This window comes from Plecotus auritus (genome assembly GCF_963455305.1).
Source record: "Plecotus auritus genome assembly, chromosome: X".
Classification (NCBI taxonomy): Eukaryota; Metazoa; Chordata; class Mammalia; order Chiroptera; family Vespertilionidae; genus Plecotus; species Plecotus auritus.
In genome coordinates, this window is record NC_137784.1 from 138,742,029 (window position 1) to 138,760,774 (window position 18,746).

General features: G+C 52.1%; 2 protein-coding genes and 1 long non-coding RNA gene across 4 annotated transcripts in view; 2 read left to right on the top strand and 1 right to left on the bottom strand.

The window, feature by feature from the left end:
• Positions 1-7,711, top strand: KCND1 (potassium voltage-gated channel subfamily D member 1). The gene is made up of 6 exons (XM_080651911.1): positions 1-1,200; positions 2,853-3,015; positions 3,109-3,192; positions 3,280-3,378; positions 3,851-4,101; positions 6,308-7,711. Exons 1-6 carry the CDS (start codon positions 80-82, stop codon positions 6,531-6,533), a joined length of 1,944 nt encoding a protein of 647 aa, XP_080508037.1. The 5' UTR covers positions 1-79; the 3' UTR covers positions 6,534-7,711.
• On the bottom strand, positions 1,653-10,662 carry LOC308239222. The gene is made up of 5 exons (XR_013959717.1): positions 10,535-10,662; positions 7,527-7,690; positions 3,253-3,328; positions 3,084-3,162; positions 1,653-2,944 (listed from the first exon to the last, which is right to left on the bottom strand). It is a non-coding gene; the product is annotated as an uncharacterized lncRNA (long non-coding RNA).
• Positions 10,259-18,746, top strand: part of OTUD5 (OTU deubiquitinase 5) — a 27,269-nt gene continuing 18,781 nt past the window's right edge. The window contains exon 1 of one of the 2 annotated variants that reach the window (XM_080651912.1): positions 10,259-11,626. In XM_080651912.1, the coding sequence (XP_080508038.1) occupies positions 11,033-11,626 (594 nt within the window). In that variant the 5' untranslated portion in view covers positions 10,259-11,032. The remainder of the gene's footprint in view (positions 11,627-18,746) is intronic. The other variant, XM_080651913.1, reaches the window with a different exon arrangement.

Consider the following 18,746-nt stretch of genomic DNA (forward strand, 5'->3'; position numbering starts at 1 on the left):
TGGAGACAGCCACATTCTCCTAAAGGCCAGCCCCCCCCCCCGCGCCCCCCAAGTCTCCGAGGGCCTGGGGCGCGGCAGGATGGCGGCAGGCGTGGCCACGTGGCTGCCCTTTGCGCGGGCGGCTGCGGTGGGCTGGCTGCCCCTGGCCCAGCAGCCCCTGCCCCCGGCGCCAGGGGTGAAGGCCTCTCGAGGGGATGAGGTTCTGGTGGTGAACGTGAGCGGGCGGCGCTTCGAGACCTGGAAGAACACGCTGGACCGTTACCCGGACACCCTGCTCGGCAGTTCGGAGAAGGAGTTCTTCTACGATGCCGACTCGGGCGAGTACTTCTTCGATCGCGATCCGGATATGTTCCGACACGTGCTCAACTTCTACCGCACCGGCCGCCTGCACTGCCCGCGGCAGGAGTGCATCCAGGCCTTCGATGAAGAGCTGGCCTTCTACGGCCTGGTGCCCGAGCTCGTGGGCGACTGCTGTCTGGAGGAGTACCGGGACCGGAAGAAGGAGAACGCCGAGCGCCTGGCGGAGGACGAGGAGGCCGAGCAGGCCGCCGAAGGGCCAGCCCTGCGGGCCGGCAGCTCCCTGCGCCAGCGGCTCTGGCGGGCCTTCGAGAACCCACACACGAGCACGGCGGCCCTCGTGTTCTACTACGTGACCGGCTTTTTCATCGCCGTGTCCGTCATCGCCAACGTGGTCGAGACTATCCCGTGCCGAGGCCTCGCGCGGCGGCCCCCCTGGGAGCAGCCGTGTGGGGAACGCTTCCCGACGGCCTTCTTCTGCATGGACACGGCCTGCGTGCTCATCTTCACGGGGGAATACCTCCTGCGGCTCTTTGCCGCCCCCAGCCGCTGCCGCTTCCTGCGGAGCGTCATGAGCCTCATAGACGTGGTGGCCATCCTGCCCTACTACATCGGCCTTTTCGTGCCCAAGAACGAGGATGTGTCCGGCGCCTTTGTCACCCTTCGCGTGTTCCGGGTGTTCCGCATCTTCAAGTTTTCCCGGCACTCCCAGGGCTTGCGAATTCTGGGCTACACACTCAAGAGCTGTGCCTCTGAGCTGGGCTTCCTCCTCTTTTCCCTCACCATGGCCATCATCATCTTCGCCACTGTCATGTTTTATGCCGAGAAGGGCACAAAGAAGACTAACTTTACTAGCATCCCCGCAGCCTTCTGGTATACCATTGTCACCATGACCACACTTGGGTGAGTGCAGACCCTGTGCTGGGAGCTGCCCGGTCAGTCAATTACACTCACCTTTTCTGTAAAAGAAGGTTAGGTAAATGATCTCTGTTTGAGCTCCAGTGTGCTCATCTGTGAAAACTGAGGGAGTTGGACTCAGCGTCAAACCCCACCCAGCTTTGACAATGACTTGGGTTCAAGGCTTGTCTCAGCTGTACCCTTCCTGTTTGACCTTGTGTTCCCTGGGCCTGTTTCCCCTCTGTAACACGAGAAGATGATCCCTTTTGAGGGGCTTTAGTGACATCGTGGTTGTGAAAGTCTCTGGTACAGGATAAATAGGCATTGGTTTTGTATCACCCCCTTTTTCCATCTTGAGGACCCCCAACTCCCAACCCTCTACAAGCAGAGCGTGGGGCACTACCTCTGTGACTCTCCAGAATAAGATACTTTCAGCATCCTTTTTTTTTTTTTTTTTTACTGACAATCCTTGAAAGAAAGTAGTTGGGATAAAAACAGCAAATGGAAGCACCAAACTCTTGTTCTTGAAGACACTGTCTAGGGCAGAGACTGTGAGCCTGTCCTAATTTCTGTCACCGGGATTAAGTATACACAGTATCTGTGGAAGGGATGGATTGAGCTTGCTCAGGGATTTAATAGAGGTATAGAAAAGTTGATTTGAGGTTTCTGAAGTGTAGAAATTAATTCTGGTTAGAGGTTCAGGATTAGGTCGACAAATACTGAACCTTGAAAATGGATTGGAACTGAGTATTTTGATGCCTTTTACCCTATTTAGTCTTTTGGGTTTTTTTTTTACCCTATTTAGTCTTCACAACAACCCTGGTGGGTGGGCAGCTGCCCATGTCTCCCAGATGAGGATACAGTCTGAGTTGACACATCACAGAGCCAGAAATGCCCAAGTTGGAGAGACTTGTAAATAAGTCAAAATAAACAAATGAGTCAAAATAAAGAAAGAAGGAAGAGCCACGAGGGGTGGGGCACAGCTTGAGCAAAGGCTTAGAGGCTTAAGACTGCAGAGGCTGCACTTTTGTGGAGGGAGTCTGATTGGTCCTGTGGTTAGGACACAAGGATGCTGTGTGATCTTGAGCAAGTCAGTTATGGAACCTCCCTGACTTTAGTTCGCACTCCCTCTGTGAGACAAGGTGGTAAGATTGGCTCTGCTCCATCTCCATGGGTAGGGGATGGCATGGCGAAACATGTGAGGACAGTTTTGGGGTTTCCCTGGGGGAACAGGAAGGGGTCCTACCTAGAGAAGGTAAGACAGATTTCAGCAAAAACCATCACAGCATTGCTGCAGGGATTCAGAGCCCTTCAGCTGGCTGGTAGTGGTGGAACGCTCTCCATGAGGCCATGTTTACTGCCTGTAACTTCCTCTTTCTCCCCCATGCTGGGTATTAATAGATTTCCAGCTGAGTCAGATGCCTGCACAGCTCGCTTGGGGGCAGCAGATGGTAGGGGCTGAGGGCCCATTCTCCTCTGACCCCCACTGGTGACCAGAAATGTCACCCCTCACATTTTGCAGAGCAAGAAACTGAGGCTCAGAGAGTTGGAGTGCCTGGCCAGGGTCACAGAATGAGTTGGACTGAATGGGATGCAGTGGGGGGCTGAGGGGTGGGTGGGCACTTTTCTTGACCTTGCCTTACCTCCTCTGGCCTCAGATATGGAGACATGGTGCCCAGCACCATTGCTGGCAAGATTTTCGGATCCATCTGCTCACTCAGTGGTGTCCTGGTCATCGCTCTGCCTGTGCCTGTCATTGTTTCTAACTTCAGCCGCATCTACCACCAGAACCAGCGCGCTGACAAGCGCCGAGCACAGCAGGTAGATGCACCTTCCATCTCCTGATCCCCCCACCCCAAGCCAGTCAATCACCTCTTGTGTTTACCCACCTGACTCTTTCTCTCCTCTCTGCAGAAGGTGCGCTTAGCAAGGATCCGGTTGGCAAAGAGTGGCACCACCACCGCCTTCCTGCAGTACAAGCAGAACAGGGGCCTTGAGGTGGGTAGGTCCCAGATTGGGGTTGGTCATGAGCAGTGATGGGAGGAGGAAGGTGCTGACCTCATGTGTCTGCTCCGTCCACTCCAGGACAGCGGCAGCGGGGAGGAACAGGCTCTGTGTGTCAGGAACCGGTCTGCTTTTGAGAAACAACATCATCACTTGCTGCATTGTCTCGAGAAGACAACGGTGAGGCCTAAGGAGAAGTGGCATGGCAGAATGAAGGGGATCTCTCTGCCCCCAAGCCAGCTCCCCCCTGTGGACTTGGAGGCTCACTACTAATTGTGGAAATCGAGCAGGGCTTCCTAGAAGAGGCCTGACAGAGCCGAGCCTTGAAGGGTGGGCAAGGGAAGGAAAGAGGGAGCAACTTCCAGAAAGGAAGGCAGGGCATAAGCCAGCCGTGGGCAAACTATGGCCCGCGGGCCGGATCCGGCTGTTCTATCCGGTTCTCTTGCTCTCCCCTCCGCTCCTTGACTTTGAATTTATATTAGTTCACACAAACACTCCATCCATGCTTTTGTTCCGGCCCTCCGGTCCAGTTTAAGAACCCATTGTGGCCCTCGAGTCAAAAAGTTTGCCCACCCCTGGCATAAGCAAAGGCCTGGTGGTGGCGGCAGCTCTCACGTGGTGCCTTGTGACCGTGCCTCCCGTCTTCCCACAGTGCCATGAGTTCACAGATGAGCTAACCTTCAACGAGGCCCTGGGTGCCGTCTCGCTGGATGGCCGCACCAGCCGCAGCACCTCTGTGTCCTCCCAGCCAGTGGGGCCTGGCAGCCTGCTATCCTCTTGCTGCCCCCGCAGGGCCAAGCGCCGTGCCATCCGCCTTGCCAACTCCACTGCCTCGGTCAGCCGTGGCAGCATGCAGGAGTTGGACACTCTGGCGGGGCTGCGGAGGAGCCCTGTCCCTCAGAGGTAAGAAACCCCCACGCCCTGGCCATTCCTGAGGAAGCTCAGAGCTTACACCAGAGGGTCTGAGATTTCATGACTTCAGGCCTAGCCGGTCAAGCTCAAACCCAAACTCCTCCATGCTGGGAGCTTGGGCTTACCTTGTCCGGAACGCCTTGTTCTTCATTCATTCTCTTGTCGTTTATTGAGCACCTACTATATGCCAGGCAGCGTTTTAGGCACTTGGGAGTTCAGTTCAGGCAGAAATCCCTGACCTTCTGGAACTTATATTCTAGTGGGATGTGACCGTTAATAAACAAATACACAGATGATGCAGTGTGTTAAGTGCCAAGGAGAAAAATAAATCAGGGATGGGGGAACAGAGAGAGTAGAACAGGGTATGACGTCGTTTTAACCGTGTGGTTAGGGAAAGCTTGAGGTGATATCTGAGCCAAGACCTGAAGGAGGTGAAGGGGTGAGTCATGTGATATCTAGAGGAAGAGCTTTCCAGAAAAGGCAGAGAAAACAGCCTGTGCAAAGACCCCGAGGCAGGACTAGGTCTGTGTGTCTCTCATAAGGAACCAGAAAGTGAGTAGAGTGGAGTGAGGGAGGGAGAGAGCGGTGGGAGGTAACATCGGAAAGGAACAGGGACAAGATTATCTAGCTCTCTTACTGTACACTATTGTGAGGACTTAGGATTGTAAGGCGTCTATCATAATAGATGTTTTGTGTCTGTACACCCATTGTGTTCCAGGCACTATTCTGAGCACTTTGTATCATTTATTATCTCAATTAATCTTCACAAGAACCCTGTGAGGTAGGAATACAGCAGGTTCTTGAATAATATCATTTTGTTCAATATCGTTTTATTTCTTTTGTTTTTGTTCTTTATAAATTACCATGTACATTCAGGATTATTTGTATTAGTTTTAGGTGTACAGCATAGTGGTTAGACAATCATACTTTACAAAGTGTTCCCCTAGATATTCCTTGTACCCACCGGGCACCATATACAGTTATTACAATATTATTGACTATATTCCCTATGCTGTACATTCATCCCCATGACTATTTTGTAACTGCCAATCTGTACTTCTCAATCCCTTCACCTTTCTTCACCCAGTCCCCCAGCTCTCCTGCCCTCGGGCAACCACCAGTCTGTTCTTTGTATCTCTGAGTCTGTTTCAGTTTTGTTTGTTCACGTATGTTATTCTTTAGATTCCACATATAAGTGAAATCATATGGTATTTGTCTTTTTTGTTGTTGTTAATTCTCACCTGAGGATATTTTTCCATTTTTTTTTTATTTTAAAAAAATATATATTTCTTTATTCATTTCAGAGAGTAAGGAAGAAGGAGAGAGAGATAGAAGCATCAATGATGAGAGAGAATCATTGATTGGCTGCCTCCTGCACGCCTCCCACTGGGGATCGAGCCCACAACCCAGGCATGTGCCCTTGGCTGGAATCGAACCTGGGACCCTTCAGTCCGCAGGCCGACGCTCTATCCACTGAGCCAAGCCGGCTAGGGCTTTCCATTGATTTTTAGAGAGTGGAAGGGAGGGGGAGAGACAGAGAGAGAAACATTGATGTGAGAGAGACATCGATTGGTTGCCTCCCCCATGTGCCCGACCAGAGCCGGGGATAGAGCCTGCAACCTAGGTATGTGCCCTTGACCGGAATCAAACCCTGGACCCTTCAGTCCATGGGCTGACACTCTATCCACTGAGCAAAACCGGCTAGGGCTGGTATTTGTCTTTCTCTGTCTGACTTATTTTACTTAGCATAATACCCTCTAGGTCCATCCATACTGTCACGGATGGTAAGATTTCATCCTTTTTTATGACTAATATTCCCAATGCCATTTTGTTATAACATTGGTGAAATGACTAGAAACTTAACCCTTGTTTTTATTAATTAGCCTGTGGTAAAATTTGGTGTACATCATTTCACTTAAAGTCACAGAACTTATTAACGATGTTAAGTGAGGACTTACTGTATTATTATTCCTATGCTGCACATGAGAGAAAAGAGAGGTTTAGAGTAGTAAAATTGGGATCAGGATTCGAACCCAGGACTGCCTAACTTCAGAGCCCTCACAGTGATTGGGGGTGCAGAGGAACCATTTAGCACAGTGCCAGGGATCCAATAGATGCTCAATAAATGTCATGACTGCTGCAGCAAGTATTAAGATGACTTTTTAAGAACCTTCTGTCTTCCCACCCTTATCCACAGCCGCTCAAGCCTCAATGCCAAGCTCCATGACAACCTTGACCTGAACTGCGACAGCCGGGACTTTGTGGCTGCCATCATCAGTATCCCTACCCCTCCTGCCAACACCCCAGATGAGAGCCAACCTTCCTCCCCTGGTGGCGGTGGCGGGGCCAGCAGCACCCTCAGGAACTCTAGCCTGGGTACCCCTTGCCTCCTCCCTGAGACTGTGAAGATCTCTTCCCTGTGAGGGTTGGGCCCACCCATCCAGAGGGCCCTCTTGATTCTTGGGGACTCCTTTCCAAAGCCATATTTTTGGGGAGACAGACAGGGGCAGGCCTGGGGAACCCCTTCTGCCCCCCCCTTCTTGAGAACTATGCAATGGAGTTTCATGGAATGGCCTACCTTGTGGGGATGTAGCCAGGGAATGGGGCACCTCCCCCACCCCAGACGGATTTCCTGGTGGGAGCTCAATGGCTAGGCTTCCTCAGGCCCCAGCACACTGGGACCAGACCCTCCCCCAGGCTGGCCTCCTGCATGCTCCTCCCCTTGGGTCCTCAGGCTCCACCTGACATCTGAGCTCTAGCCTGAGAAGAGGTGAGACTTCCTCTTCTCTCGGTCAGGGGGCTGTGGCGGTTTGGGGATTCAGGGAAGAGAACCATCACCTCTGATCTGGCCTCCAAGAGAGGTCCCCACCCTCCACCAGGCCCAACAACACTTCAATTCCAAAGCTTGAAATGCAACCACAGGCTTCATGGGCTGTGGCCTCAGCAGTGACTTTCCACCCCCAGGCCTTGCCTCGGGGGTCAGGCTGCCTCTCCCAACACACACACAGATAGCACAAACACTATCCCCCTTCTCCGGCTGCTGGAAATGGGTCCTTGCAACTCCATCCTCTGCTGGGCCCCCAGCGAACTCTAGCAATAGCAGCTACTGCTGTGACATTATGCAAAGCCTCTGCCCAGTTTGCTGCATTTACATCTGCCCTAATCAGAGGGGCCACCTCTGATGCTCCTCCTTCTCTCCCCTCTGGTTTGCTTCTTTCCTGGGTTGGGCCGGAGTCTGGACTGGCTGAGATAAGCACCTGGCAACCAACAAGGGTTGGGCTGGGTTTGGAGATCATGAGCTAATTCCTTGTACTTGGGCAGGTGTCCAGAAGCCCCAGGAGCTGAGGCCTGGGTTGTTCTTGAACTCTGGGAGTTGTAGGAGGCAGGAGGAACTTCTCTACTCCTCCCCACAATACCTTTTCACATATTCCTCTCTCTTCTCCCTCTTGGGTCACCTTCCGGAACTCTGTTGTTTGCTCTCAGGCTGATTATCTGGCATCATCTCAGGTTCCCTGTCCCCAGCACTGTCCCTGTGGAGCTGGTGGCTGACAAAGATGTAGTTTTCATCAGTCAATAAAACCTGAGAGGAGAGATAAGGATGAACACCTCCTGGCTCAGTGGCTTTGGGGGCTGGGGAGGGCTGGGGAGTTAAAAGTACTCTGATTTAAATTCCTTTCAACTAGTAGAAGGGCTAGTGTGGGTAAAGGTATGGGAGGTAGATGGTTGGTGATGTGTTCTGGAAGATGAGGATCTAGGAGAAATGAAAAAGCGGGGCTTGAAGAGTTGACTCTCCAGCCAGTGAGGCAGGCTAGGAGGTCCTGAGACATGCGGACATCATCTGCTCCAGCTTCCTCACTCACAGATGAGGAAACTGAGACCCAGAGCGGCACATGCTTGGTTTGGGGGAGACTTAAACCCCGGTTTCCTGACAGAAAATGGCTCTGAATTGAACCCTGATGAAAAGCATCGCTCAGTGTGGCAAACCCCCCTTCCTTGTGGATGCCCCTACATTTTCTCCTCTAGGCTACTGGGTAGATTAGGCTAGTGTGTGACTGAGCTCTGTGGAGCACTGAGAAGACAGACCTTGGATTCAGGTCAACCTGCATTCCAATCCCTGGGAAAGAGAATGACTTACCTTTTCTCACCCCAGGCTGCTAATCTGTGAAATAGAGATAATCCTTTCTTTTGTTCACCAAATATTTATTAACTGGATATCATGTGCTATCCCTAGGGGTACAGAGATGGGCAAAGTAGACATCATTTCTGTTCTACAGAGGTGAACATGGAAGGCAACTAAGCAATTACAATATAGTGCAGGAGAACTAAGATTGATGGATTACAGAAGCATGTAGAGAATCTAACCTGGCCGGCACAGGAAGAATGAGGGGCAGTTAGCCAGGTAGACAAAAGGGTAAAAATGTTTCAGGCATGTGCAAAGGCCTGGAGGTTAGAGAGTGAGCTTGGGGCCTTTGGGGAACTCAAATTAGTTGCGTAGAGCTGGGAAAGAAAGTGTGAGGCTATGATGAGGGTGAGAATGTAGAGGTAAACCAGATCACAAAAGGCCTTTGAAGCTAGGATGCAGATTTTGGACTTCATCCTAAGGATAATGGGGACCTCTAAAGGCTTACAAACAGAAAGTCATCATGAGGTTTGTGCTTCAGAATGATTATTCTGGTTGTGGAGAGTGGATTGGAGAGAAACATTCCTGGAGGGAGGAAGAGCAGTGAGGAGGAGGCTTTTGTAGTGGTCAATACAACAGGCCCAGTAAACATGAGTCCTCTCCCATTAAGTGGTGCCCTGGCCGGGTAGTGGCAGTAAGAGTTGGACAGGCAGCATTTTTGAGAGGTAGAACTGGCAGGCCTTGGGATTGACAGGCATCTGGGAGTTGAGGAAGAGGCAAGGCTGACTCCTAGGTTTCTGGTTTGGGCAAAGGCTGGGGGTGCCATACACTGCCAAAGGTAACATCAAAGCTGTTAGCACATAGTTCCAGGGACATAGTAAGTACTTGGTGATGACTAGCTACACTTTCGTAAGTTCAGTTTTAGATGTGTGGTGCTACACAAATACCCAGTAGGGAGTGGGATATATGGGTCGAGTGACATGGTCATGAAAAGACTCAATGTGATAATGTGCATAGGCATTAAGCGCAGTGCCCTGAACGCAATAGGCCCAGTAAACTTGAATCCTCTCCCATTAAGTCTCATGAAAAGAAAACACAATAGTACATTTATTACTGACACCCTTCAGGGAAGACTTCAACTAGGGTTGGCATCGGAAGGAAGTTTAGATGGCACTCAGAAGAGCTTTTTGATGGTCTCTCAGTCAATCTATTGTATGACTTGGCTCCTAAGACACAGCAAGCCCCCACCTCTCACAACAGCTTCTTGGTTTATGGGCTCAATGGAACCCCACAACTCCCTGAGGTAGTCTGGGCAGGCATTATCATTCCCATTTTACACGTGGGTAAGCTCAAATTTGAGACACAGTGACCTGCTCAGGGTCCTACAGTTGGTAATGGGCCATCCATGTCTGGAACTGAGGTCTTACTGACTCCAAAACCTGGGATCCTTGCCTGTGCACCATCATGCTAATTTATTGAGCACTTACTAAGTGCCAGGAATACTATTAGACCCTTTATGAGTCTGACCCTTAAACTGGAATCATCATTGCCATTTTATAGAGAAGTAGAAATTGAGCTTGGGTGGATGTTAAATGACTTGCCAGAGATCACACAGACAAGACCTAGATTAGCTTGTAACTCTCCAGCTACTCAGTAGCAGAGATTTTACTAACCCCATTGTGAGATGCTGGCTAGTGACAGAGATGAATACATAAAGTTTAGCTCAAACCAGGTAAATACAGTTTCTCAAAAACAAATAAATAAAAGGCGGCTATGCAGCGCCTGCGCACTAGCCACAGGGGCGGGGAGGTCAACGCGGGGGCGAACGTGAGGTAGTGCCAAAGAAGGCGTGTCTACTTCCCAAACACCCACAGTCCTCACGGGGCATGTCTGTCCCTTGGTTGGCTCGTCAGACTCGAGTGACTGCGCCTCTTAACCAATCACCGCAGTTCTCAGCCATTTACAGAGTGAAGCACCGCCCGCCAGTCCACGGGTGTGGATTTACAGGTGGGTGGGACCGGAACTGACGCTACAGGGGATTGCTATGCTCTGGGAGTGTTGATATTTTCCTGTCAGTCCAACTGACAGCGGCCAAGTTGGAAGCCCGGAAGGGAGGCGCTTTTAAAACTGTCGTGCGCGGGGCAGGTCAAGCTGTCCTGCCTGTCGCTGTGCCGCCGCCTGCGAGTCAAAGCCTCAGGGAAAGAAGTCAAGAGCAGGACGGCGCGGACAGAAGAAAGGCCAAGAACCAGGGCGCCGACTTAGAGTGAAATCTGAGACGGAGGGCACGGGAGGGCGATCGCTCACCTCTGATTGGCCCTTGGGCGTCAGCGAGGACCCACGCAGCCACTTCGATAGGTTGGTGCCCGCGATTGTTGTGGCGGCGGCGAGGATTTTGCCCACGTACTTCCGAGCCAGAGGCGGGGCTGTGCTCTGGCGCGCTTGCGCGGCGCCCCTGGACCCCACCCGGTAGTTCAAGAACCTGCGAGGGGGCGGGGCGAAGAGGTGCTTGTTTTGGTTCAGCTTCCCTTGAACGGGAAGGCCGGAAAGAGCATAACAATCAACTTGCCGAACTCAGAGAGTAGGCGACGACACTCGTCGCGCTGCCTTCACCTTCGACTTCACATCCGGGTTCTTCTGTCGCGTGACCTGCGCGTCGCCTACGGCTCTCGAACCGGTGCCTCAATCTCTTTATCCAGGCCCGCCGATCCCGTGGTGCTCCGCGCACCACTTTAGCCCCTCATCCGGGTTCTGTCCCGGCGTGCCGCGCGCCGGGTTTGCTGGGGGGTACTCGGCGGTGCCGCCATGACTATTCTCCCCAAAAAGAAGCCGCCGCCTCCCGACGCCGACCCCACCAACGAGTCGCCGCCGCCCGGGCCACTGCCCCCGGCGCCGCGCCGCGGCGGGGGTGTGGGCGTGGGCGGTGGCGGCTCAGGCGTGGGCAGCAGCGACCGCGACCGTGAGTCGGGTGTCGTGGGGGCCCGTCAGCGGGCCTCACCGCCGCCCCAGGGCCAGCTGCAGGGGCCACCGGGTGCACTTCACCGCTGGGCGCTGGCTGTGCCGCCTGGCGCCGTGCCGGGTCCCCGGCCCCAGCAGGGCTCTCCCCCACCTTGTGGGGGCCCGGGCGGTCCTGGCGGCGTTCCGGGCGACGCGCACGGTGCAGCGGCAGCAGGTGTAGGCGCGGCTGGCGTGGTGGTGGGCGTGGGCGGCTCGGTGGGCGTGGGCAACTGCTGCTCTGGGCCTGGCCACAGCAAGCGGCGGCGTCAAGCCCCCGGGGTTGGGACGGTTGGCGGGGCCAGTCCGGAGCGTGAGGACGTCGGCGCAGGTTACAACAGTGAGGATGAGTATGAAGCGGCTGCAGCACGCATCGAGGCCATGGACCCTGCCACTGTTGAGCAGGTATGGGCTGGAAATGACAGGTGAGCGGGTATGGTGGATGGTATCCCCAGGCTGAGTAGGGACCCAGGGGACTTGCACGTCACCTCCCGGAGCCTGTCACTGTTTTCTCTGGTGGTAGGGGCATGAGACACCATGTTTACCTGCCCCCTTTCCCCAAGGACTTGAGGTTAGAGGCCCGAGATAAGACGAAGGACTTAAAGATGGTGTTTGTGGTCTCTTCGGGGTGCTGGGACCTCATCTTGAAGGGCCTGTAGGTGGGAACTCCCCAGGAGATACAGGCAGAATGAAATGCCTCCTGGGAGGGGAGTCTCATGACTCTCCAAGGGACCTTGGTCTGTGTTCGGTGGCTTGAGATTTGTTTTTCTCTGAGACACAAGTAAGGTTGAGACCTCAGAGATGTTTGAGTGATCCCCAAATATCTAAACCCTTTCAGGGGTGTGAGACACTCTGTATAGGACAACCCCTCCTTCCTTCTCAGGGGGACACAGCACAGGACCCTCAGCAGTGGGGTCTGACATTTCCTCAGGGGTCCTAAGCCTGCCTTCAATGGCTTGAGACTCTTCTAAAATCAAGGGCCTGAGACACACATATGCATCCCCTTTAGGGAGAGGGGTCTTCCGAGCTTTCCTCCAGGGATATGACTTTTCTTGGGGAGATAAGATTCCCTTCCCCTTGGGGACAAGAGCCAAAACCAATAGCCAGGGACCAGAAACTCAACTGGGGTACAGGAGACTCATTCTCTTAATTGACTAGGGTCTGTGCTTCCTCTTGGCAGTCTGAGACCTCCTTGGGCAAAAGAGTCTGAATCTCTCTGCAGGATCTAAAACTTCTTTTAAGTGATAGACCTTTGGCCCCTCTCCCCCACCCCCACCAGGCCTGAGGCTTTCTTCAAGAAAATGACTCACTGTTTTGGATACTGGAGCCTAAGATTTCCCCCTGCTTAAGGAGTTAGGATTTCAGAGACTTGGGTGTGAGGCCTCTTCAGATATCACCCCTCAGAGATCCTAGGCAAAGTGAATTCTTTAGGGGACCTTTCTTCTCAGGGCCTGGTGTCTTGAGTGTTTTTCTTGGGGGCCTAAGACACCCCCCCACCCCCGTCCACACAGAGGTCTATAGGCTCCTTCTACCCAGTTATGAAGGATTAAAACACATCTTGGGGATGTAATAGCCCCCTCCCCCCTGTAACAGAGATCTAAGTTACCCCCCCCCCCAAGTGTCAGGGATGTTAAGATTTCTGCCTTGGGAACTCAATCCTGAGATCTAGGCAGCATGGAGTCCCAGAGATGGAGTCTAAGGCCTTCCCACAGACCTAAGCCTGTCTTCAGGGGCCTGAGACCCACTGTGCCAAGGACACTTGAGCTTTCCCTCAAGGACAAGAGGCCCTTACCCCAGTGACTGCTGTGTCTCTACAGATGAGATCTGAGCTCAGGAATAGAACCTACCACCAGAATTCATTCCTGAGGCCCTTCCCTTGGGGGCATAGGTACAGAGTTCCTGGGGAATAGGATCCTGAGTCTTACCTTCCCCCCCCCTCCAGAATTTGAACTTGCCCGCATGTACATGAGACACCTCCCCCGCCTTAGGACCTGAGATCTGGGCCTACCCTGATAGTATTGACTATTACCTCACTTCAGACAGCACACATAAACCTGAGTCATAGTGGCCTTTTAGGGGCATGAGATTTCCTATCTTGGGGACTTGAGCCTAAGACCACCCCCCACTTGTGAACGAAGTCCTGAGAACTGCCCTCTCCCCTTGGGGACATAGGTATGGTGGGATTCTGAGGAAAAGAATCGGAGCCTCCTCCCAGGGGCCTAAGCTTCCCCTTAGGGACAAGAGCGCCTTCGCTTCAGGGAGTGGTCTGGGCCCTATCCTGCCATGGGTGTGAAGCCTCCCACAGCCAGGCAATCTTTTATCACCAGGGAGAAGGACATGAGGCCCTCCCCAGTGTGGCCTAAGGCTTTCCCCAAATGCATAGAAGTACCTGGGTGCTCTTAGCTTCAGGCCAGGAAGGTCTCCTTACTTTCTCTCAGAAGATGTCAGTTACTGGGGACAGGGGACTGAGGCCTCCCCTCAAGAACCAGCAGATATTCAGAGATTCAGCCTGACCCAGCTCTGCTTGCTTCTCATTTCCAGGATCAGGGAAATATTCTGAGCTTCCTGAATTGCGTTCAACAAGCCTTTTTCTTCCCAGAGACGGGAAAGAGGTCTGGGACATCCCCACTCCAAGGAAATTCTCCACTCATATCCCGGTCCCCCTTGGCTCAAATAAATCTTTCTGTACTTCCCAGGGGCCTGGGCCTTGTCGAGTCCCCTTTGTTGCCTTTCCACCCTTACTCCAAGCAGGATAAATCATCTCTGGATCCACTGAGTCAGGATCAAGAGTTGTTTCTTCTCTCCCTGGTGTGGGGTCAAGTCTGCCTTTCCTCCTTCACAGGATAGGGAGAGATACATCCCTGGTCCCAAGAACAGAGAGGAAGAATGTCACATGTTGCCATGGTGACTAGACTGACACCTCCTTACACTCCCTTTGCATCTCGTAGGCTGGGTGTTCCTCCGTTGTCCTTGTCCCCATAAGAACTTGGGAGTAAAGCTCTGTGGTTGCAGGGTATCTTCCCTTCCCAACTGCAGAGGGGAGGCTTCCTGTCCTCACACTTCTTGGGATAAAAGGAGGAAGATGCTTCTCCCTGCCACACCTGATCCAACTTGGGACCCTCCGGGGATGATAAGAGGGGGACTGCCTTCCTGCTGCCCCAGGCTTGGTCCTGAACTGTCACTGGGGCATTTGTAGCCTGGAGGCCAATTAGATCCCTTGGAAAGGGGGAGTTGTGGAGAGGGAGCTCACATGGTGAATCTGGTCCTTGTTCTGGCTGCTCAGACTTCCTGTTTGTCCCGATGCTGTGACTGTACCTCTGTTGCCTTCAGGAACCCCTTTGGCAACTTAGGGTCAGGAGTTTCCTTTCCCAGGCGTGGCCGCCTTACTGAGAGTCTACTGTATGAAAAGAATGGCTTCAGAGCATCCTCAGTGTGAGGATCCCACAGAGCATTCTGAGAACGGGGCATGCACACCAAGGTGGTGGGAGAGGCTGGGGCCGGCAGGATAGACAGGGTGCCTGGGTTCTCATTCAGGCTCTGCTGGGGCTTTGCTGGGTGAACCAGAATAGTTCTGCCTCTGTTCTCTGGGCCTCTTTCCGTATTGGTCAGGTAAGGAGCTGGTGGGTGTCACTGAGGTTTAGGATTTTAGAGAGCTCACACCAAAGCCCTCTGGACCTGGAAGTGACAGAAAATGGTGGGTGTCTTTTGAGAAAGAACTGGGTTGCTCCCTGTGTTTCCTCCTAGTCATCCAAGGTTGGTGGGCAGGACAAGCAGCCTATTCGGTGTGAGGCTCAGGGTTTGTTTTTTTGGTCACCTGTGCTGTGGTGAATAAACTCGGGGTTGCCTGTCAGGGGGCCTATTGGATGATGTGGAGGTAAGGCTGTGTGTGGAAAGAATTGGGCCTTTTGAACTGGGTAGGCCCAGGGTCTTCCGCATAGCTGCTTGATAGCTTTGGGCAAATTCTCAGCTGCCTCTTTTTTTTTTTTTTTTTTTTTTTTTTTTGCAAAAGTCCACCCATGCCCAGTGATTGAGTGTGTGAATACCTGGCTGACTCACTTCAGACCTTGGCTGATGCTTCTCTTGCAGTTTCCCTAGGATCACTTAGGTTCTTCCTAGGAGCCTTTGTAACCTGCCGACTCCTCTCGTGGGGAGGCAGAGCGGTATAGCAGAAAGTGGTCCCTGTCTGGGTTTGAGTTCTGTATTGTTTGGCAGTTCTCTCTTTTTTGGACTCAATGTTCTGAAGCTAGTGGTAATGTCTTCTTTAATTCCCTGTTCCCTACTCCCCTACCCCAGTGGTCGGCAAACTGCTGCTCGCGAGCCACATGCGGCTCTTTGGCCCCTTGAGTGTGGCTCTTCCACAAAACACCACGTGCGGGCACGCACGGACAGTGCGATTGAAATTTCGTGGCCCATGCGCAGAAGTCGGTTTTCGGCTCTCCAAAGAAATTTCAATCGTTGTACTGTTGATATTTGGCTCTGTTGACTAATGAGTTTGCCGACCACTGCCCTAACCCATTGCGAAAGTTTTGAGCGGAGCCTCTTAGCTTTTGGTGGGGGTATGCTACGAAGTTTCAGGCAATGTTCCACTTCCTTCTCCCTGGCCTATAGGTTCTTGGGTCATTGTTGTTGTTGTTGTTAATTTTTACAGCTTTACTGAGACATAATTCACATACCATGCAATTCATGAATTGAAAGTGGTTTTTAGTCTACTCACAGAGCTGTGCATCCATAAATATGATCAATCAAGTTTAGAACAGTTTCATCACCTCAAAACGAAGCCCGTGGTCATCATCATCTCCCAGTCCCCTCACCTGCTCCCAGCCCCTGGGAACCATTAATCTACTTTTTTGTAAATATTTTTTTGTTAATTTTGAGAGAGAGAGGAAGGGAGAGACAGATAGAAACATCAGTAAGAAACATCTACATTGGCTGCCTCCTGCACGCCCCCTGCTGGGGATAGAGCCCCAACCGGGGCATGTGCCCTGACTGGGAATTGAACCAGTGGACCTCCCCTCCAGATGCATAGATTGATGCCCAATCACTGACCACACTGGCCTGGCAACCAGTAATCTGCTTTTTGCCTTGATTGATTTGTCTCTTCTGGATGGTTCATAGAAATAGGATCATATAATATGCTGTCCTTTGTGACTGCTTCTTTCACTCAGTATAGGCTCGCCTGTGCTGTAGCATGGAACAGTATTTCATTTCTTTTTGTTGCATAATGATAGAATCTTCATTTTTTTAAATCCCTTCCCCTGCCCCCAGTGGCCTGGTGTTAGGTTTTAGGGCCTTGCTCTTTCCTATCCCTCTGCCCTGGAGAGCTCATGTTGGTCCTTAGAGAGCAGTGCATCTGTCTGTGTTTCTTGTTGGATGGGTTGTTTGTGTTTTGCACATGGAGCTGAGCCAGTGTTTCTGGGCGTTTTGGGGGAGAGAGGGGTAGTCTTGGCACCAGGCTTGCTGGGGCAGAGCTGTGAAGCCCAGAATACTGAACCCCTCTTTGCCATGGGCTCTGGGAAGATATCTGTCCATAAGCTGTCATTGCTGCTAACATCTTCTCCTGCTCCTTATCCCCTCCAGTGACAGCTCATTTGTTGATGAGTAGGGTCAGCAGCTTCCCAGGCTGTAGGGGGAGTCCAGGCCCCTGCTGCTTTAATTCTAACCCTCCCCCTGGGAGGTGGGTGCTGGGGAGGTGGATCCTGCTAGCTGATAGCCATATGACATTGCCTCACAGCTTACAGGAGTGCTACCAGAGGGGTTGTATTATTTTCCTGTGACAAATTACCACAAACTAGATGGTTTAAAACAACGGACCCATATTCTCTCACCGTTCTGGGGGCCAGCAGTCCAAAGTCCGTTTCACTGGTCCAAAATCAAGGTGTTGTCAGGGCTGCACTCCTTTCAGAGGCTTTAGAGGGGAACCCAGTCCTTTTCCAGCTTCTTGGGGCTACTGACATTCCTTGGTTTGTGAACGCATCACTCTGATCTCCACCTGTTTTCACATCATCATCTCTGTGTATGTGGTCTCCTCTTCTGTCCATATCAGCTCTTCCTCTACTGTTCTAAGGCCATTTGTGGTTGCATCTAGGTCCCATCAAGATGCTGTTAAGGTAATCTCTGCATCTCACGATCCTTAACTTAATTACACCTGCAAATACCCTTTTTCCTTATAAAGTGACATTTATAGGTTCCAGGGATTAGGGCCTGATATGTTTGGGCGGCTCTTAATTCAGCCTACTACAGGGGTGTTCTTGTTTCCCCTCCAGGGAGGGGCTAGGAACGAATTAAGTGCTCTCCTGCTGGAGAGTCCTGTAATATTTGAGTCTTCCCAGTATCCCTGTTATTGGGAGACTTGTTATCCCATTTCACAGATTGGAAAACTGGCTCAGAGCAGGTCATCACATGGCTAATAATTGGAGCTGGATCAGAACCTAAGTCAGTTGGGTCCCACAGTCTTTTGCAACTTTTCTTGGGTCTTTGTGGCATTAGGTTGCAGAGTCTTACACCTGGGATCCCCTGTTGTCAGAGGGCTTTGCCCAGCCCCTTTGTGGAGGCTCAGAGATGTGGATGGACTCGCCCACAGGCTCATTAGTGGGCTTGTGAGATTGAGGGTCTGGACTTCCTTGGGCCAGGACATTAATGTAGTGTAAACTTCTCTATGGCTGGGCCAGCCCCCACCCCCTGCTCCTCACTCCCATCAGCCTGTCCTTCCCAGTCCATTTTCCTAAGCAACTTCCAAGTTGACACCTTTTTTTGGAGGCTCCTGTCCAGCTGGGATAAGGAACAGACTGTGCTACGAGCTCCTGGGACTGTATAAACTCTTTCTAGAACTCGGGACCAGGGTCTCCCTATTTTATCTCCCCACAGGGAGAGAGAGAGAAGGGTTTCAGCCCGAGCCCAGGATCTTAAGGCTGCTGGTGCCAAAGCCAGTGGGTGGTTAGTGGCTAGGCCTCCACATCCAGGCACAGATGCCACACTGGCTGCCTAGGACTAAAGCCCCGCTTGTGCAAAGGGAATGCTCAGGCCTCCTTCATGTTTAGGGATAAACCAGGCTTTCCCCAGCATGGCCTGCTCAGTTTGTCTCCATGCTATGGCTCATGAGGCCTCCCCTGTTGCTTCTGTACTAGGCCTTGTTGGTGCCCAAACCCCAGTTCTTTTCTGCCTTCATAAAATGAGGATAATGCTTCCTGCCATCTGAGCTGTGGTACAATTAAGAGGTCACCTTTTTCATCTGGCACCTGGCATGAGGTGGGCATTTGGCTAATATGAGTTCATCTTTCTTCCTGGCCCTGCCCCGCTTACCTTCATATCCCTACCAAGGACTTGAGCTCTGCTGAACTCATTGCTGGCCTCTGGCCTCCCTGGTGCTTTGTGGCAGAAGTGATTTCTTAACCCAATTCACAAGCTTTTCTGGAGGTCTTGGTGTTTTAATCCTTTGCTCAGGTGGAACCTCCTCTCGGGTGCCAGTCTTTTTTTTTTTTAACTTTTTTTTAATTGATATTTTACAGAGAGGAAGGGAGAGGGATAG

What these genes read in the sequence shown, in the direction of transcription:
- KCND1 (XM_080651911.1), top strand. Translation starts at nt 80, where the DNA reads ATGGCGGCAGGCGTGGCCACGTGGCTGCCCTTTGCGCGGGCGGCTGCG. An exon ending in ACAAGCGCCGAGCACAGCAG is followed by an intron (nt 3,016 to 3,108) that starts GTAGATGCACCT and finishes TCCTCTCTGCAG; the next exon opens with AAGGTGCGCTTAGCAAGGAT. An exon ending in AGGAGCCCTGTCCCTCAGAG is followed by an intron (nt 4,102 to 6,307) that starts GTAAGAAACCCC and finishes CCTTATCCACAG; the next exon opens with CCGCTCAAGCCTCAATGCCA.